The sequence below is a fragment of the Drosophila nasuta genome, chromosome 2L, assembly GCF_023558535.2.
Source record: "Drosophila nasuta strain 15112-1781.00 chromosome 2L, ASM2355853v1, whole genome shotgun sequence".
Lineage (NCBI taxonomy): Eukaryota > Metazoa > Arthropoda > Insecta > Diptera > Drosophilidae > Drosophila > Drosophila nasuta.
The window spans coordinates 1,815,871-1,829,032 of record NC_083455.1 but is presented as its reverse complement, the minus strand read 5'-3'; the positions used below and the strand labels follow the sequence as shown (position 1 = coordinate 1,829,032).

Here is a 13,162-nt window from a genome sequence, read left to right as displayed (position 1 = left end):
CATCTATGAATATGAGACAGATCTTACACATTGGTAAAGAATTAATTGTTGGATACAATATGAGTTTTTAACAGAAACGAAGGCAGAAGAAGCACAATGAAAATGCGAAAATATCAAAAATGATGCAAACGTTTATCGAAAGTGGCTAAAACAAGAGGTCAGAAATGTGTTTGTTTGTATGCGTGTGCACAAGCTATAAACATTTATGCCCAGAAGGTGCAGGGGAAGAGGGGTTAGGATTGACTGCATGTGTGTGAATGTCTGTATGTGTGTGTGTGAGTGTGTGGAGAGTACTTTGCATAGATTGTCCACTTTAGATTAAGCCATGAATAATTTATGTGCGTCTCTTATGATTTTAATTGTTTGCAATGGCAGCTTAACAACTCTTCCTTCAACTCCCCGCCTCTCCCCTGCCCACTTCGCGTCACAATTTCCCCTCCAAAGTTCTTTCTCTGTGACACACACACTCACAGTGCATAAGTAACTGGCCTTTATTATTCCTTTAGTGAAGAAAAAACATAAAAACGAAAGCAGAGCAGAGCAGGAGAAAAACAAAATAGCTCCCAAAAGCAAATGCAAAACAATACAAATTCATCTACAAGGCACAAGGCTGAGAGTGTGTGTGTGTGTGTGTGTGTGTGTGCTCTCCGTGGATCCCCTCTTTCCTTTGGTCACTTGGCATTGGTCTGCTTTATCCACTTCTGCTTCTTTTCCGTTCTCTGTTGCTTTGGCTTGTCCTGCCTTGTGATTCCCTCGTTCTCCGCTCTGGCTTTGCTCTCCCTTTCTCACGACCTATCGACTTTGCTCTTCTCCTCTTTCTCCTGCTCTTCGGTCAGCTGACACGCAGACATTTGCATTTAACACACACACACACGCACACATTTAAACACAAACGGGCGTCGTCCATTTCATGTACTGTGTGTGTGGCGCTTGCTTCGCTTCGTCTCCCCCCACCCCGTCCGATCGCCTTTCTGGTCAACAGCCACCCGCGGCGTCTGCAGCTCAACTGGTTGCCCGGCCTCCACTCCCCCTCCATCTCTCTGTCACTCTCCCTCTCTGCCCGTCTTTAAAGCGAGCCCTTTCCGGCTGCTTTTGGACTGCAACTCGAAGTCATCGTCGTTGTAGTCTTTGTTGTTGTTGTTGTCGTATCGTCGTTCGTTCCATTTCGTTTCTTTCTCAAAAATTATATGAAAATTATACCAATTCAACTCATAAAATTTTTTCAGCTTAATAAATTTGCAGACATTTTGTTCGGCATGGATCCGGTTCCAGCTCCATCTCCATCTCCAGCTCCCATTCGAATTCGAATTCTCATTCCCATTACAATTCCCATTCCCATTTTCATTTCCATTCCCATGCTCAGTTCAGTTCCAGTTGAAGTGCTAACGCCTGAGCCTTCATTGGCTGCCTCTTCTCTTTGGCATTTTAAATACTGCAACTGATTTTAACCACGACTACACTTTTGCCCTTCTTCGTTCACACTACTGCAATGTGCTTGTATTTTTTCACTACATACACGTATTAAATGAAGCTCATAAATTTTGACGCAAACCATTCTTATTTTTCCTCCCTCATTTTTGTCCTTATTTTCTTAATGTTCCGCAAACAGAAAATACGTATGTTATGCTGCTTTTCGATTGATGAAAATCAGAATGAATGATGGAAAATTCTCACTATAGCTTAGTTATTTATTACTCTAGTAACAAGAAAAAGAAACAAATTCTCGTTTTACATAAGAAATAAATAATTAAAAGTATTTAGCTGATTTTCCTATTTAGGTGTACTTTTTTGTAAACTATAAATCAGATATTAATATTATATATTTATAATAAATAAAAGTGATTTTCCAAAATTATAAAAGTTTTATATTTTTAAAGTCACTTTTATTTATTCCAATAATAAGAATTAGTACGTATTACTTGCGTGAGATCGAAAAATACTTAATACTTATTGGTTAGCTAGTGCTATAGAAATATGCAATGTTAATGAATCAAATGATGAACAATAGTTATTGGCTGACAATCGTATTCAGAATTGAAATTCACACAGATCCAGGCAAGGCAGTGATCTGTCGATCGATTTGAAGAACAACAGATCTCAATCAATATATCTACGAGTATAGCAATCATTTAATCAATTGTTTATTTTACCGCCACGTTGCGGGCAAATCATTCATTCAGTCAAATTTCTAGCCGGATATACTTGTATCTTGCCCCAACTGGGTGCAAGTGGAGCTATTTATGTGTCCATGTGCGTTTCTATGTGCGTGTGTGCCATCAATCAATCAAGCAAATTGCATAGAATTTTGATCTGTATCCGCTGTGGATAAAACCAATTTTCGATAGAATGATTGACGCTTTGTTGTATATCTCAGATACAATATTTATCCGGACGAGTAACTGAAACCCGAAGAAGAAAGATTTAAAGTTCCTTTCAAGTTGAACGCCAGCACGCGGACCACCTGCTGACAGGAAGCTCTATCTTGAAAAAATCGGCCGGAATGACAAAGGAAATAAAAACATACTGTGCACTCGTTGTGGAATTCGAAGTAGATTTCGATTCAGATTTCAGATTCGGATTCCATTGGAAAAAGAGCCAAAGAAACCTAAAGTTGAAGCAATTGCATAAGTTTTATGTTTTTGGCTGTGCGTAAATCCCTCAAGAAATCAGCTCAAGTGGAATAAGTTGTGGCTACTGGCTTTACTTGTATTCGGTCAACACCTTCAAGGCGTCCTAAGCAAGTACTCGGGCATCTTGACTCCCAACCACCCACAAGTTTCCACAATCTCAGTCGCAATGTGAGATTCCCTTTCCTGCCTCATTCAGCTATGGGAAAAGCGCGTCGACTACTGCATTAAACAAATTGATTTCGGATGAGCCCATTGATAGAAATACTATACGATGTGTGTGCGCCGATGATTTCGAGTGCGGCCTGTCCCAATCGATATGGATAGGAGTAAAGTATAGTATCTTATGTATAGTACACTGGTCTGTATCTGTATGATTTCTCTAAGAATGGGACTAGAGTCTGCTGAGTGGGGAGTGTGTGCGTGTGTGTGTTTACCTTTGCCAATAAATTCACTTAATTGCCGGGAAATAATCATAAAGCAATCGGCCGTAATGTGAATGCTACTTGGTCTCGTTCTCGTACAGCAAACTCCAATCTTAGCACACGTTCGCATCGATTATTGTGAAATATTCTGCCCAATTTCGTATTAAGATTACGAATCTTTCTTATGGTTATCCGAGTGTATACCACGGCGAAGGCTAACTCACGAATGCATCGGAATTATGGGGAAATCGATTTCTGACTAAAATTTATGTTCTCTTCGCCAACTTATTTTTGATTTTCTCTTTTTTATGCTCACAATACGAAATCACATAGTGGAGAAAAGGAAATGAATTAAGATGACTACCAAAATATAATGGGATAATCGAACTCTTTTTCAATACAGAATACAGACTCAAAAACAATATCTTATTTCCTACATTTTTCTATATTTTCCTATATTATCAGCTTATATAGATTTAATACCTCATAATGAAGTATTTCGATTGCAAGTGAGTGAGAGCTCGACTGCTAAGACAAGGTTCGATTCGTAGAATAGTATTTAGAACCACCTCATTCTAATCTTTTTTACAGCTATTGAAACTAGTATGCTTCTCTTAAAGAGTAATTTTCTTAAATTATAATTAACAAAATAAATACATACAAGATTGATAAAGAGGCAGTAACATTCAAGTCTGAACGTTCAGATCTTAGTCAATAATATGAAAATCTAAAAACAGTTTAAATCAAAAATTTCCCCTATAATCATTATGGAGTATTAAAAAATTAAATTAAAGTAAAAACGAAATGCTTGTGTTGTAAGTTATATAATGATTTAAGCGAATCGAATGTATCTACAAAGTTTACCTACAAAATAATTTGTATATTTTTATGTCGTAACATAGTTTTATCAGAACTGAAGCCCAGCACTGAGTATGTTGTATTCGGTCATTTAATTTTTTTAACTATTAAAACACAGTAAGCGTTTAATTGCATTTATAAACTCTTTCGATATTTAACTAAAGAAATTCATAAGTAAGTAGGACAATGTACTCGATTCGTTATTTGGCGCCGTTCTGTTCGCGTGTTCTAGTTCCACAGCTGAGTCGCTGTTTGGGTGCGAGAAGTTCCAGTTCCTCCTTGGCCAATAACTCAGCCAAGTTATTTACGTTTGGCAATATCGGTTATAGTGGCACAAATCCCAATGCGAGGAGAAACATTATCACACGATAATGTGAGTCTTTGCATACAGTTCAATTGATTCATTTCAATGGTTGTGGAGTGTCAGAGTGGACAGTAGGCAATATAGGGTGGGTAGTATTTCCGTGTGTTACGCGGTAACCATATCGCAATCAGTTCTATAGATATCGTCCTATTCCTAGATGGGATTGCGACGTGTCGCGTAGAGACAGTTGGAAATTGTCAACAAGTAAATTAGCCATAGCCGGAATCGAAATCGAATGGGACCAAAGCAAAGTTATGCTGAGTGATTCCAAGTAATATATCAATAAATTATCCAACTCCAACACCAACTCCAAGCTCAAGCTGAATCTGAAGCCTCATGCAAAACGCGTAACGAGCTTCGACCAGTTCAATAATCCCCCTTGGATGAGGAAAGTCCAAAAAACATTGATCCGATACCTCCGATGCGATGTCGATGGTGATGGTGATGACGATTGTGATTGCGATACCGATATATAGTTTTTATTCTAAATAGATATTGCACATGTGGCGGGTGGTTCGATGGCTCGTTCTGTAGGCCAAAATTAAGTTATACGCCCCTAATAATATGCAATGCGTTCATTTATTCATCGCCTTTAAGTTGCGACACCACAAGCTATTCATATATTCAAAAATTTATCATAAAGTCTGACCGGGTCGGACCCTTCTTACGTGACCGGCTCGTTATAGGAATCTAAAGCGGAAAGCTCAGTTTCTTATTCTCTTACGTTTGCTGTTGCTCAATCCGAAATCTTCTTTTGATCTATCCACAGCGCCCATGACCAGCAGCAGCAGAAGAGCAGGAGCCACAGCTAAACTAAATATCAGATTATAGCCGACAATCGGAATCTCTTCCAGCTGCTCTTGTGAGGCGGAGCAGTCGGGGAAGAGGCGATCCTAGGCATAATGTGTTCAATATTTCGTAATCGCATCAATTACCGGGGCACAGGTACACGCAGTACAACATCTGCTGGTAGTGGCAGCTCGACAGGTGCCGGAGCTGTTACTGGAGCAGGAGTTGGGGATAGAGATAATCTGCTGGCCAAGGAACTCAATGCCGACAGCAACAACAACGGCAGTATAGCGGATGAGGTGCCACAACTTCATCCGAATGCAGGAACAGATGGAGAACTACCAATGGAAGTATCGGTGGAAACATCCTTGCCATCGTTGAATGAAGACCAGCAGCCGGAGAACAGCAATGAGGCTCTGGATCTTTCCGTAATCTCTGGCAGTCGATTGCCCACATCGGGGCACGTCGCACTTGAAGCTTTACAACATACCAAAGTGGCGGTGGCGCAGTTCGCCGCAACGGCGCTAGCAGGAGCAGCCGATCCCAGCGATCTGGCCATGGTACAGTCGACGATCTTCAATGTGCAGCGCCAACATCTGATGCAACTGCAGCTCATCCAGCATCTACAGAGTCAATTGAAGAGGGCCGGAGGCGTGGTCGCTGCCCTCAGCAGACAGGGGCGGAACGATGAAGAGCGCGACGACGTGGAAGAGGAGGAAGATGCGGAAGTGGAGGCGGAAGCGGAGGTGGAGGAACAGAAGGTGCGAGAGACCGAGCAGGAATATCTGGTCAAGGGAAAGCCAAGGATGAATGGTGAAGTGCTCGAGGATGACCACGTGCGGCTTAAGGAGAGTTTAAAGACTGATGGGCATAACTTGACCTTGAAAATGGCAATCGAGTGCAATAAGGAAAGTGAAGGCGAACGGGAAAGAGAGCGAGAAAGAGAGCACATCAAGCGGGAGGATGAGCGCGAGATTGAGGCGGAAGTCGAACCCGAGACGGAGAATGAGTATCAACCGCTAATGTGCGATATCAGCTCCAGTCTGGCATCGAGTATTATCACCAACCACGACCCGCCGCCAGCGCCCAATGAGCCCAACTGCCTGGAGATGCTGCAACGCCGCACGGAGGAGGTATTGGATTCCGCATCGCAGAGCCTTCATGCTGCACAAATGCAAGAGGAGTACTCGGAATATGCCTCGAAAGAAGCACAGAGTCGCGGAGAGATCTTTAAGCATCGCTGTAAGTATTGCGGCAAGATCTTTGGCAGCTACTCAGCCCTGCAGATCCATCTGCGTTCCCACACCGGTGAACGACCCTTCCACTGCAACGTGTGTGGCAGCAAGTTCACAACTAAAGGTAATCTCAAAGTCCACTACCAGCGTCACACTCAGATCTTTCCTCCCATGATGCTGCCGCCTGTAGTAAATGGAGGGGCCATAGCAGGAGCAGGAGGAGGATCATCCTCGGGAAGTGCAGAACAGTTTGCCGCTCTGACGCCAATTCGGTTACCCTTTGTGCCACCCGCGCCTCTTGCACCGCCACCACCACCTAGCAGAGATCCTTGTGCCCAGGAGCAGCAGCAAGCGCAGTCAATACAGCAGATTCATCAACAGCAAGAGCAACAAATGCTTCCGCAGGCCGAGGATCTCAGTAAGTCGATTCGGGAGAAGTCTCAATCGCCCCTTGAACGTGCACAGACACCAACACCAAGTCCCATCCTACCTCCCATTCCTGTCATAACACCAAGTAAATCCGTGTCCGATCGTAATAGATGCCAGAGCGTAGTTCCAACGGATCCCTCACCTGAGAAACAAGAAAAGGAGAAGCCCAAAGATAGTCCCAAGCCAAGTCAAACGACACCCCGTCGGAATGGCAGTGTGCGAAAGCGACAGACAAGCAATGCAGGCAGTCCGCCAGGCGAGGATAGAGCGGCAGAGCATGCTGAGCATTTGCACATTGCCAAGCTCGTGCGTCGCTCCTCCGCTAGCAGGGATGGCTCATTGGGTCTGCCTGCCGGAACGGGGGCCGGAGAGTATTCACTGGCGCAGATGGAACGCATCATAGACAAGTCATGGGAGGATCTAATTGAGATAGACAAGACATCGGAGACGTCGAAGCTTCAGCAGCTGGTGGACAATATTGAGAACAAGTTGACGGATCCTAATCAGTGCATCTTTTGCCAAAAGGTTATGTCTTGCCGCAGCTCCCTTCAGATGCATATTAGAACCCACACAGGTGAAAGACCCTTTCGCTGCAAGATCTGTGGACGTGCCTTTGCCACCAAAGGCAATCTGAAGGCACACATGAGCATACACAAAATCAAACCGCCCATGCGTAGTCAGTTCAAATGTCCTGTGTGCCATCAGAAGTTCTCCAATGGCATCATTCTTCAGCAGCACATTCGCATCCACACTATGGATGATGGTAGCGCTGTGCAAGGTCAAGGGCAGAGCCAGAGTCTAGGAGCTGGCGATGTCGAACGTCTGGGCATTGAGGATCAGAACTCAAACAAGTCATTGGGTACTTCAGACACCCTGGACTTCTCCACCACTATCTCTGATCATTCAGGACAACGTTCCGAGTCGTCGCAGGGCGGCGACTTCGATGAGTTCATGACCATGGACAGCACAGACGATTCGCGTGACAATTCGAGTGCCACAACAATCACCACAACGCCTCTGGACAGAGAAAGAGATCGAGACAGACGACCCACTGCTCATGATTGCTGTGATGAACGTTCCAGATCCGATTTGGAGGGTGGTGGACGCGAAAGTACCAACGGTACCGAACTGCCTCCCATGGATCTCTCATCTCCATCGTCGGCAGCTGCGGCAGCGGCCCGTCTCTTTGGCGTAAACAACGGTGGAGCGGTGTTACCCATGCACGGCATGCCCCTGCTACCCCCAAATCTGCTGTTGATGGCCGCAGCTCGCGAGGAGATGCACGCCCTAGGACAGGCACATGCCAAGTTTCCGCTGTTGCCCTTCGGACCGCTCGGATTTATGGGTAAGTCGACTACCGATTGCTGAATGCAGGCTGACGAGTATCGTCTGACAGTGCGCAAGATGACAAAGCTGCTTTGTCTGCCACCTTTGACCTCATTGCGACGATTTACGCAGCGACAGAAGCGAAAGGGGAAGCTCGATAAATCTGCGCACTTGGCGCGACATAACTCAATTGGACCAAGACAAAAGCCGCCCATCTCCCATCCCTCTATCTCCCCATCATCAGCGCGTCTGCCTATGCCAAAATTCCGCAATTTATTTATAAACTTTTCGCGCATTTTCAATTCCAATACATCACGATCGGTTAGTAGCCTAGTGCGAAGAAGAAGTAAGAGAGATGGGTATGGGAGGATGGGGATGGGTCCCTCAATGAATTACGTTCTGTTGTGAGATCGCAACGTCATTATGTCACAACATTTTACTCTGATGGAAATTTATTATATCGAAGTTTCGATTTCGATTTCCCATTGTTGCGTCCCCACGTGTTCTTGTGAGTAATCATCTGTTTCCCGTTTGCCCCTTTCCCCTTTTCATTCACCCGCGAATGTAGGTCTGCAACCGCCCCCCAATGTGTGCAACTTGTGCTTCAAGATGCTACCCAGTCTCCCCGCCTTGGAGGCCCATCTGCAATGCGAACATGCCAAAGAAGTTACAATTCCCTCGGTCCGCACCCACACTAACGAAGCGACGTCACCACACGCAGCCAAGGTAAGCAATAGTAATACAACAAACTTCGGTCTTTAGAAAATATTTACTTATGCATAAATATAACATTCTTTTTTATGGAATTTTGTATGCATATTAGGAAATTTATTTATTTTCTTTTAAAAGATTTTAAAAGTTCCATTCAAATATAATAGAATATTTACAAACAGCGTTGGTTTGAAATATGATTTTGTGCAATATAAATAAATCATGGAACGATTATAAGTTATTATCTTTTAAGTCTTCAATATTAAACGAAACTTGCTAATTTGCAATAATACAAAAATATGTTTTGAAAATAAACGAGTGCTTAAAAAAAAGATGGTTAGTAGCAGCAAACACATTCGTGTCGTAGATTACTTATGTAAATGATTTGGATTTATATTTAGTATTTTCTTTTTTATTATTTTTTACATAAATATGTAAGACTAAAGGTTTTACTAGTAGCTGCTCATCCGTTCGCCTGGTGAAGCATCCTCTCCATCGCCACCTTCCTTAAATGATGTGAACTAATGCCAGATGTGATGAGGCAAAGGCTAAGCAAGTTGTGTAGATTGCTTGGCCTTGGCTGAGCATCATTAATTAAATTGTTATGGCCTGAAGTGCTCTGAGAAGTTGTCGGGAATGAAAGGCCCTATATGGAGTGCAGCTGGAGCTGGCAAGTAAGCTCCTGTTTAGGCCAAACAAATTATGAGCTTATTATTAATTGTTCATTTCTCACTAGACAGAGAGGGAGAGATAGAGAGAGAGTGAGGTCAAGAGAGCGGGGAAGAGAGAAGTAAGCATTATTATAAGGAAATTGTGGCGAGTTGCATAGTTTGCCTTAATTGTTGCCGTTCCGCTTGACGGTTGCAGTAAAGAGGCTGCCAGTTGCTAGCTTTAGATTGATTCTCTTAAAGCAAAAGCGCTTGGATTACATCGCACAACAATGCCAATTATTTATTAAAGTGCGTTCGTCTTCGAGCTTGATATTAGGAATGCCACTACTGCCAGTGGGGCGAGGGGAAACGGAGGGCGGGGAGTGCCTGTCTACCCATAATTTAAGTACAAATGCGAGTATTAATATTTAAGAATGTCTAGCACAATCGTCGCATCATCATGTTTTGTTGCTGTTTCTGGTTTGTGGTTCTGTCGCACAATGTGGTATAGTGTCTATGACTAATGACATCGTTCATTATATTTCACATTCTTGGAGTATTTCCAAAATTCTGAGTGCATAAAATGTAAGGCACGATAAAGAATTGAAGTTATTTTAAAAGGGCCTATTTAATTTATCGATTAAATGCCAAGTAGTATTTTTGTTCTACCTTATTCAGATTGTTGACTTAAATCTGATAAGAAATATTTTCGCATTATTGCAAGATTATTTCATTTAATTGAATTACTACGTTTTCATTGGGCCCCTTTGCTTGCTGAACCGCTCCTGGTTTATTCTTTGGCCAAATTGCATTGTGCTATGTAAATGTCATAACATTTTCAGGCTGTAATCAGCCCAGGCATCCCCGGCGACAGTATGTTCTCGAAATCTGTTCGCTCTACACATCACTGATGATCTCCACCACACATGGCACACTGGAAGCGGCTAAGTAGGGGATGCAGCAGGGCGGCGGGGCAGCACTGGGCGTCATCTTTTGCAATAGAAATTCCTAAGTGATTCAAATATTGTAAGTAATTACGAGAATACATTATGATGATGCAAAATTTACGAGTTGGTATCTTATATGTACCAGACCAGACCAGCAACAGAACCAGATGGATGGCCATGGCAACGCCTCGTTCCGCATGCCGCACGCCTCGGGCCTGGTCTCCTCTTTGAGTGAGAGAGGGGCAGGATCGGGGCATTGTGTGTGCCGGATCGGTGGCGGTGTGTGCGATGCATTCAATGCAAATAAATTATGTTACGCTTTATGCAAAATTATTTAATCTTTTGTTTGTCGCGAGTCGCGAGGCCCAAGTGGCATGTGGCAAGTGGCAAGTGCGGCATGCAGACAAGCTGATGTCTGTGGGGCAAGTCTGCTGCTCACTCGCTCGTCGAGTCCCCAATTGTTTTGCCATAAAAATATGAGTTGAGACCCGACCGTCGAGGCGGCTTTGTCTGTGCGAGAGATAATTAGTTGGCATAGAAAAATTGTAAATTATGTTCAAAAATAAGAAATAAGATAATTAAGAGGCGCGTCTGGGCCAAACTCTTTCTCCTGAATGGAGTGGGGGACAATGGAGAGTCGGTTGGAGCGATATTAACGCCACATTAACTGGCAAATGCTAAGAAATTAGCGCCCCTTCTGATCGGATCAACCAACAATTTCAGCTCTCTCTCAATCCAAATCTGTTTGCCAAGAAGTCAAAGCCGCCATCGACGCCGACACCAACGCCGACGCCGACTGTGACTCCAACTCCAAATCCGATGCAGGAGCTGATGCTGGCGCCGGCGGAGTCAGTGGCAACTAATGCGGCGTCCATCAAAGAAGATCCCGACTCCCAGCAGCTGCTGGCCGATGAGGCAGGCTGCGAGGGGAGTGCTGCAGCTGCTGTCACGTGCAACAACAATCCTACAACAACGAACAACAGTAGCGCGGGCTTTCAGCAGGAGAGTGCAGCCGATGCGGAACAGTCCCTGATGAAGATGCAGCTGCGTAAGTATCCCTCAATATCCATCATACGCACCATGAGGCCACCCTCAGCTCATCCCCCGCTCACCACGCAGATGCTCATCGCTTTCCAGCTAGTCCGCTGGACTTTCAACAGGCCTTGATGTCAGCCGGGCCGCCCAGCTCCAGCCTCGATCCGCCAATAAACAATAAGCATTTCTGCCACGTTTGCCGGCGCAACTTTAGCTCCAGTTCCGCGCTCCAGATCCACATGCGAACCCACACCGGAGACAAGCCCTTTCAATGCAATGTGTGCCAGAAGGCTTTCACTACCAAGGGTAACCTCAAGGTGGGCAACAGCAAGTCCTCTTGTCTGCGGAATTTTCGCTATTCTCTCCTTGGACTCTTTGCTCTTGTCTCTCCTTTTTTGTAGGTTCATATGGGCACGCACATGTGGACCAATCCAACATCGCGTCGTGGTCGTCGCATGTCCTTGGAGCTGCCTATGCGACCTGGACCTGGAACTGGTCCTGGTTCTACTGGAGCCCATGGAACAGCCACTGCCGAGCAGGAATTTATGCAGCGTCGACCTGAACTATTCTTTCCCTATTTGCCACCATTTTTCAACGGAATGCCCCCCAAGGTAAGTCCCATCAATACCATCTCTCTCATTCTCCTTATAGCTTTTGCGAGCGTTTCATTTAACGTTGACGTTGACAAAGTTCACTTAGCTTCTTAAATTGTTTTCCCTAGTGCTCAAGTAATAATAATCACTCTGATCAATTTCGGAGTCTTCATTTAGCCTCTTTTATCTTAATTTCAATTTAATGCCGTTAAGCTATATATAGGTATTCTAAATCACGCATTCCCTAAAATTTTTTAATATTTGCACCTTTCTTAGCCTGGTGAACTAAGTCCTGGTGCCTTTGGAAACATACCGCCTCCGCATTTTGCCAACGGTGCAAAGTATCCATATCCACCGGGTCTGCTGAGTTTTCCAGGCTTTCTAGGTGCAGGCCAGCATCCCCATCCGCATCCCCATCCATACGCCATGGAACGAAGGAGTACCAGCAAGTCGCCAACATCGGAGCCCGCACAGAGTCCATCGTCCCGTGAGGATGAAGGATCGCTGGGCAGCAATATCTGGCATCCCTTGAGTAGCATCAAGCTAGAGAACAATCAAAATGAGAGTACTGGCAACCAAAGCGAACTCGATCAAGATCTGGAACAGGAGGACAATGGAGATGGCGATGGAGTAGAAACTGGAGTTAGAGATGTCGATGAGAATGCCGATGTTGATCCGGAGGCGGGCGTTACAGAGCTTTCAGATCTAATGGCTAGGTCGGAGAAGTAGCCGATGATGAATGATGAATTTGGCCGATTGAAACACACATGGTTTTTGTGGACTACATATCTTGAGCATAAAACTACGCTAAGCTTGATTTAGCACACACACACAGACATAGTCACACCCCCACACACACAAACACACCTACACAAACACTAGCATATATACGCGGTATATACGATATATATTAGTATATGGGATATATCATCTGTGTCTATATAAATATAGTACGAGTAATTGATAGCGATCTTGAAGGCATTTAAATGCATTAAGTCTAGCGATAAGTTGTATAAATTGCGGAGCATGAGCACAGTAAGCGAGAGCGGTGGTGGTAGTGTTATCGATAGCGATCAAAATCGATAGCATTTCCAGCATTGATTCTTGACAGCTTTCACACACAATTAACTAATTTTATGGCTACACATAACGATAAACATAATGAATATAAAC

General features: G+C 44.2%; 1 protein-coding gene across 4 annotated transcripts; it reads left to right on the top strand.

Moving 5' to 3' along the window:
• The first annotated feature begins 4,039 nt into the window (after window positions 1–4,039).
• On the top strand, window positions 4,040–12,955 carry LOC132789472 (homeotic protein spalt-major). Of its 4 annotated transcripts, none has more exons than XM_060797521.1 (7): window positions 4,044–4,359; window positions 4,432–8,072; window positions 8,622–8,779; window positions 11,085–11,409; window positions 11,481–11,713; window positions 11,798–12,007; window positions 12,266–12,955. In XM_060797521.1, the coding sequence occupies exons 2-7, from the start codon at window positions 5,177–5,179 to the stop codon at window positions 12,716–12,718; spliced, it is 4,275 nt and encodes a 1,424-aa protein (XP_060653504.1). In that variant the 5' UTR covers window positions 4,044–4,359; window positions 4,432–5,176; the 3' UTR covers window positions 12,719–12,955. The 4 variants fall into 4 exon arrangements, 3 of the variants coding, with proteins under 3 accessions (XP_060653524.1, XP_060653504.1, XP_060653512.1); XM_060797529.1 differs by having other exon boundaries at window positions 4,070–4,084; window positions 5,044–8,072; XR_009632704.1 differs by lacking the exons at window positions 11,085–11,409; window positions 11,481–11,713; window positions 11,798–12,007; window positions 12,266–12,955 and adding an exon at window positions 8,124–8,561 and having other exon boundaries at window positions 4,040–4,359; window positions 8,622–8,764.
• The last annotated feature ends 207 nt before the right edge of the window (window positions 12,956–13,162 follow it).

What these genes read in the sequence shown, in the direction of transcription:
- LOC132789472 (XM_060797521.1), top strand. Translation starts at nt 5,177, where the DNA reads ATGTGTTCAATATTTCGTAATCGCATCAATTACCGGGGCACAGGTACA. An exon ending in CGGACCGCTCGGATTTATGG is followed by an intron (nt 8,073 to 8,621) that starts GTAAGTCGACTA and finishes CCGCGAATGTAG; the next exon opens with GTCTGCAACCGCCCCCCAAT. An exon ending in CGTCACCACACGCAGCCAAG is followed by an intron (nt 8,780 to 11,084) that starts GTAAGCAATAGT and finishes CAACAATTTCAG; the next exon opens with CTCTCTCTCAATCCAAATCT.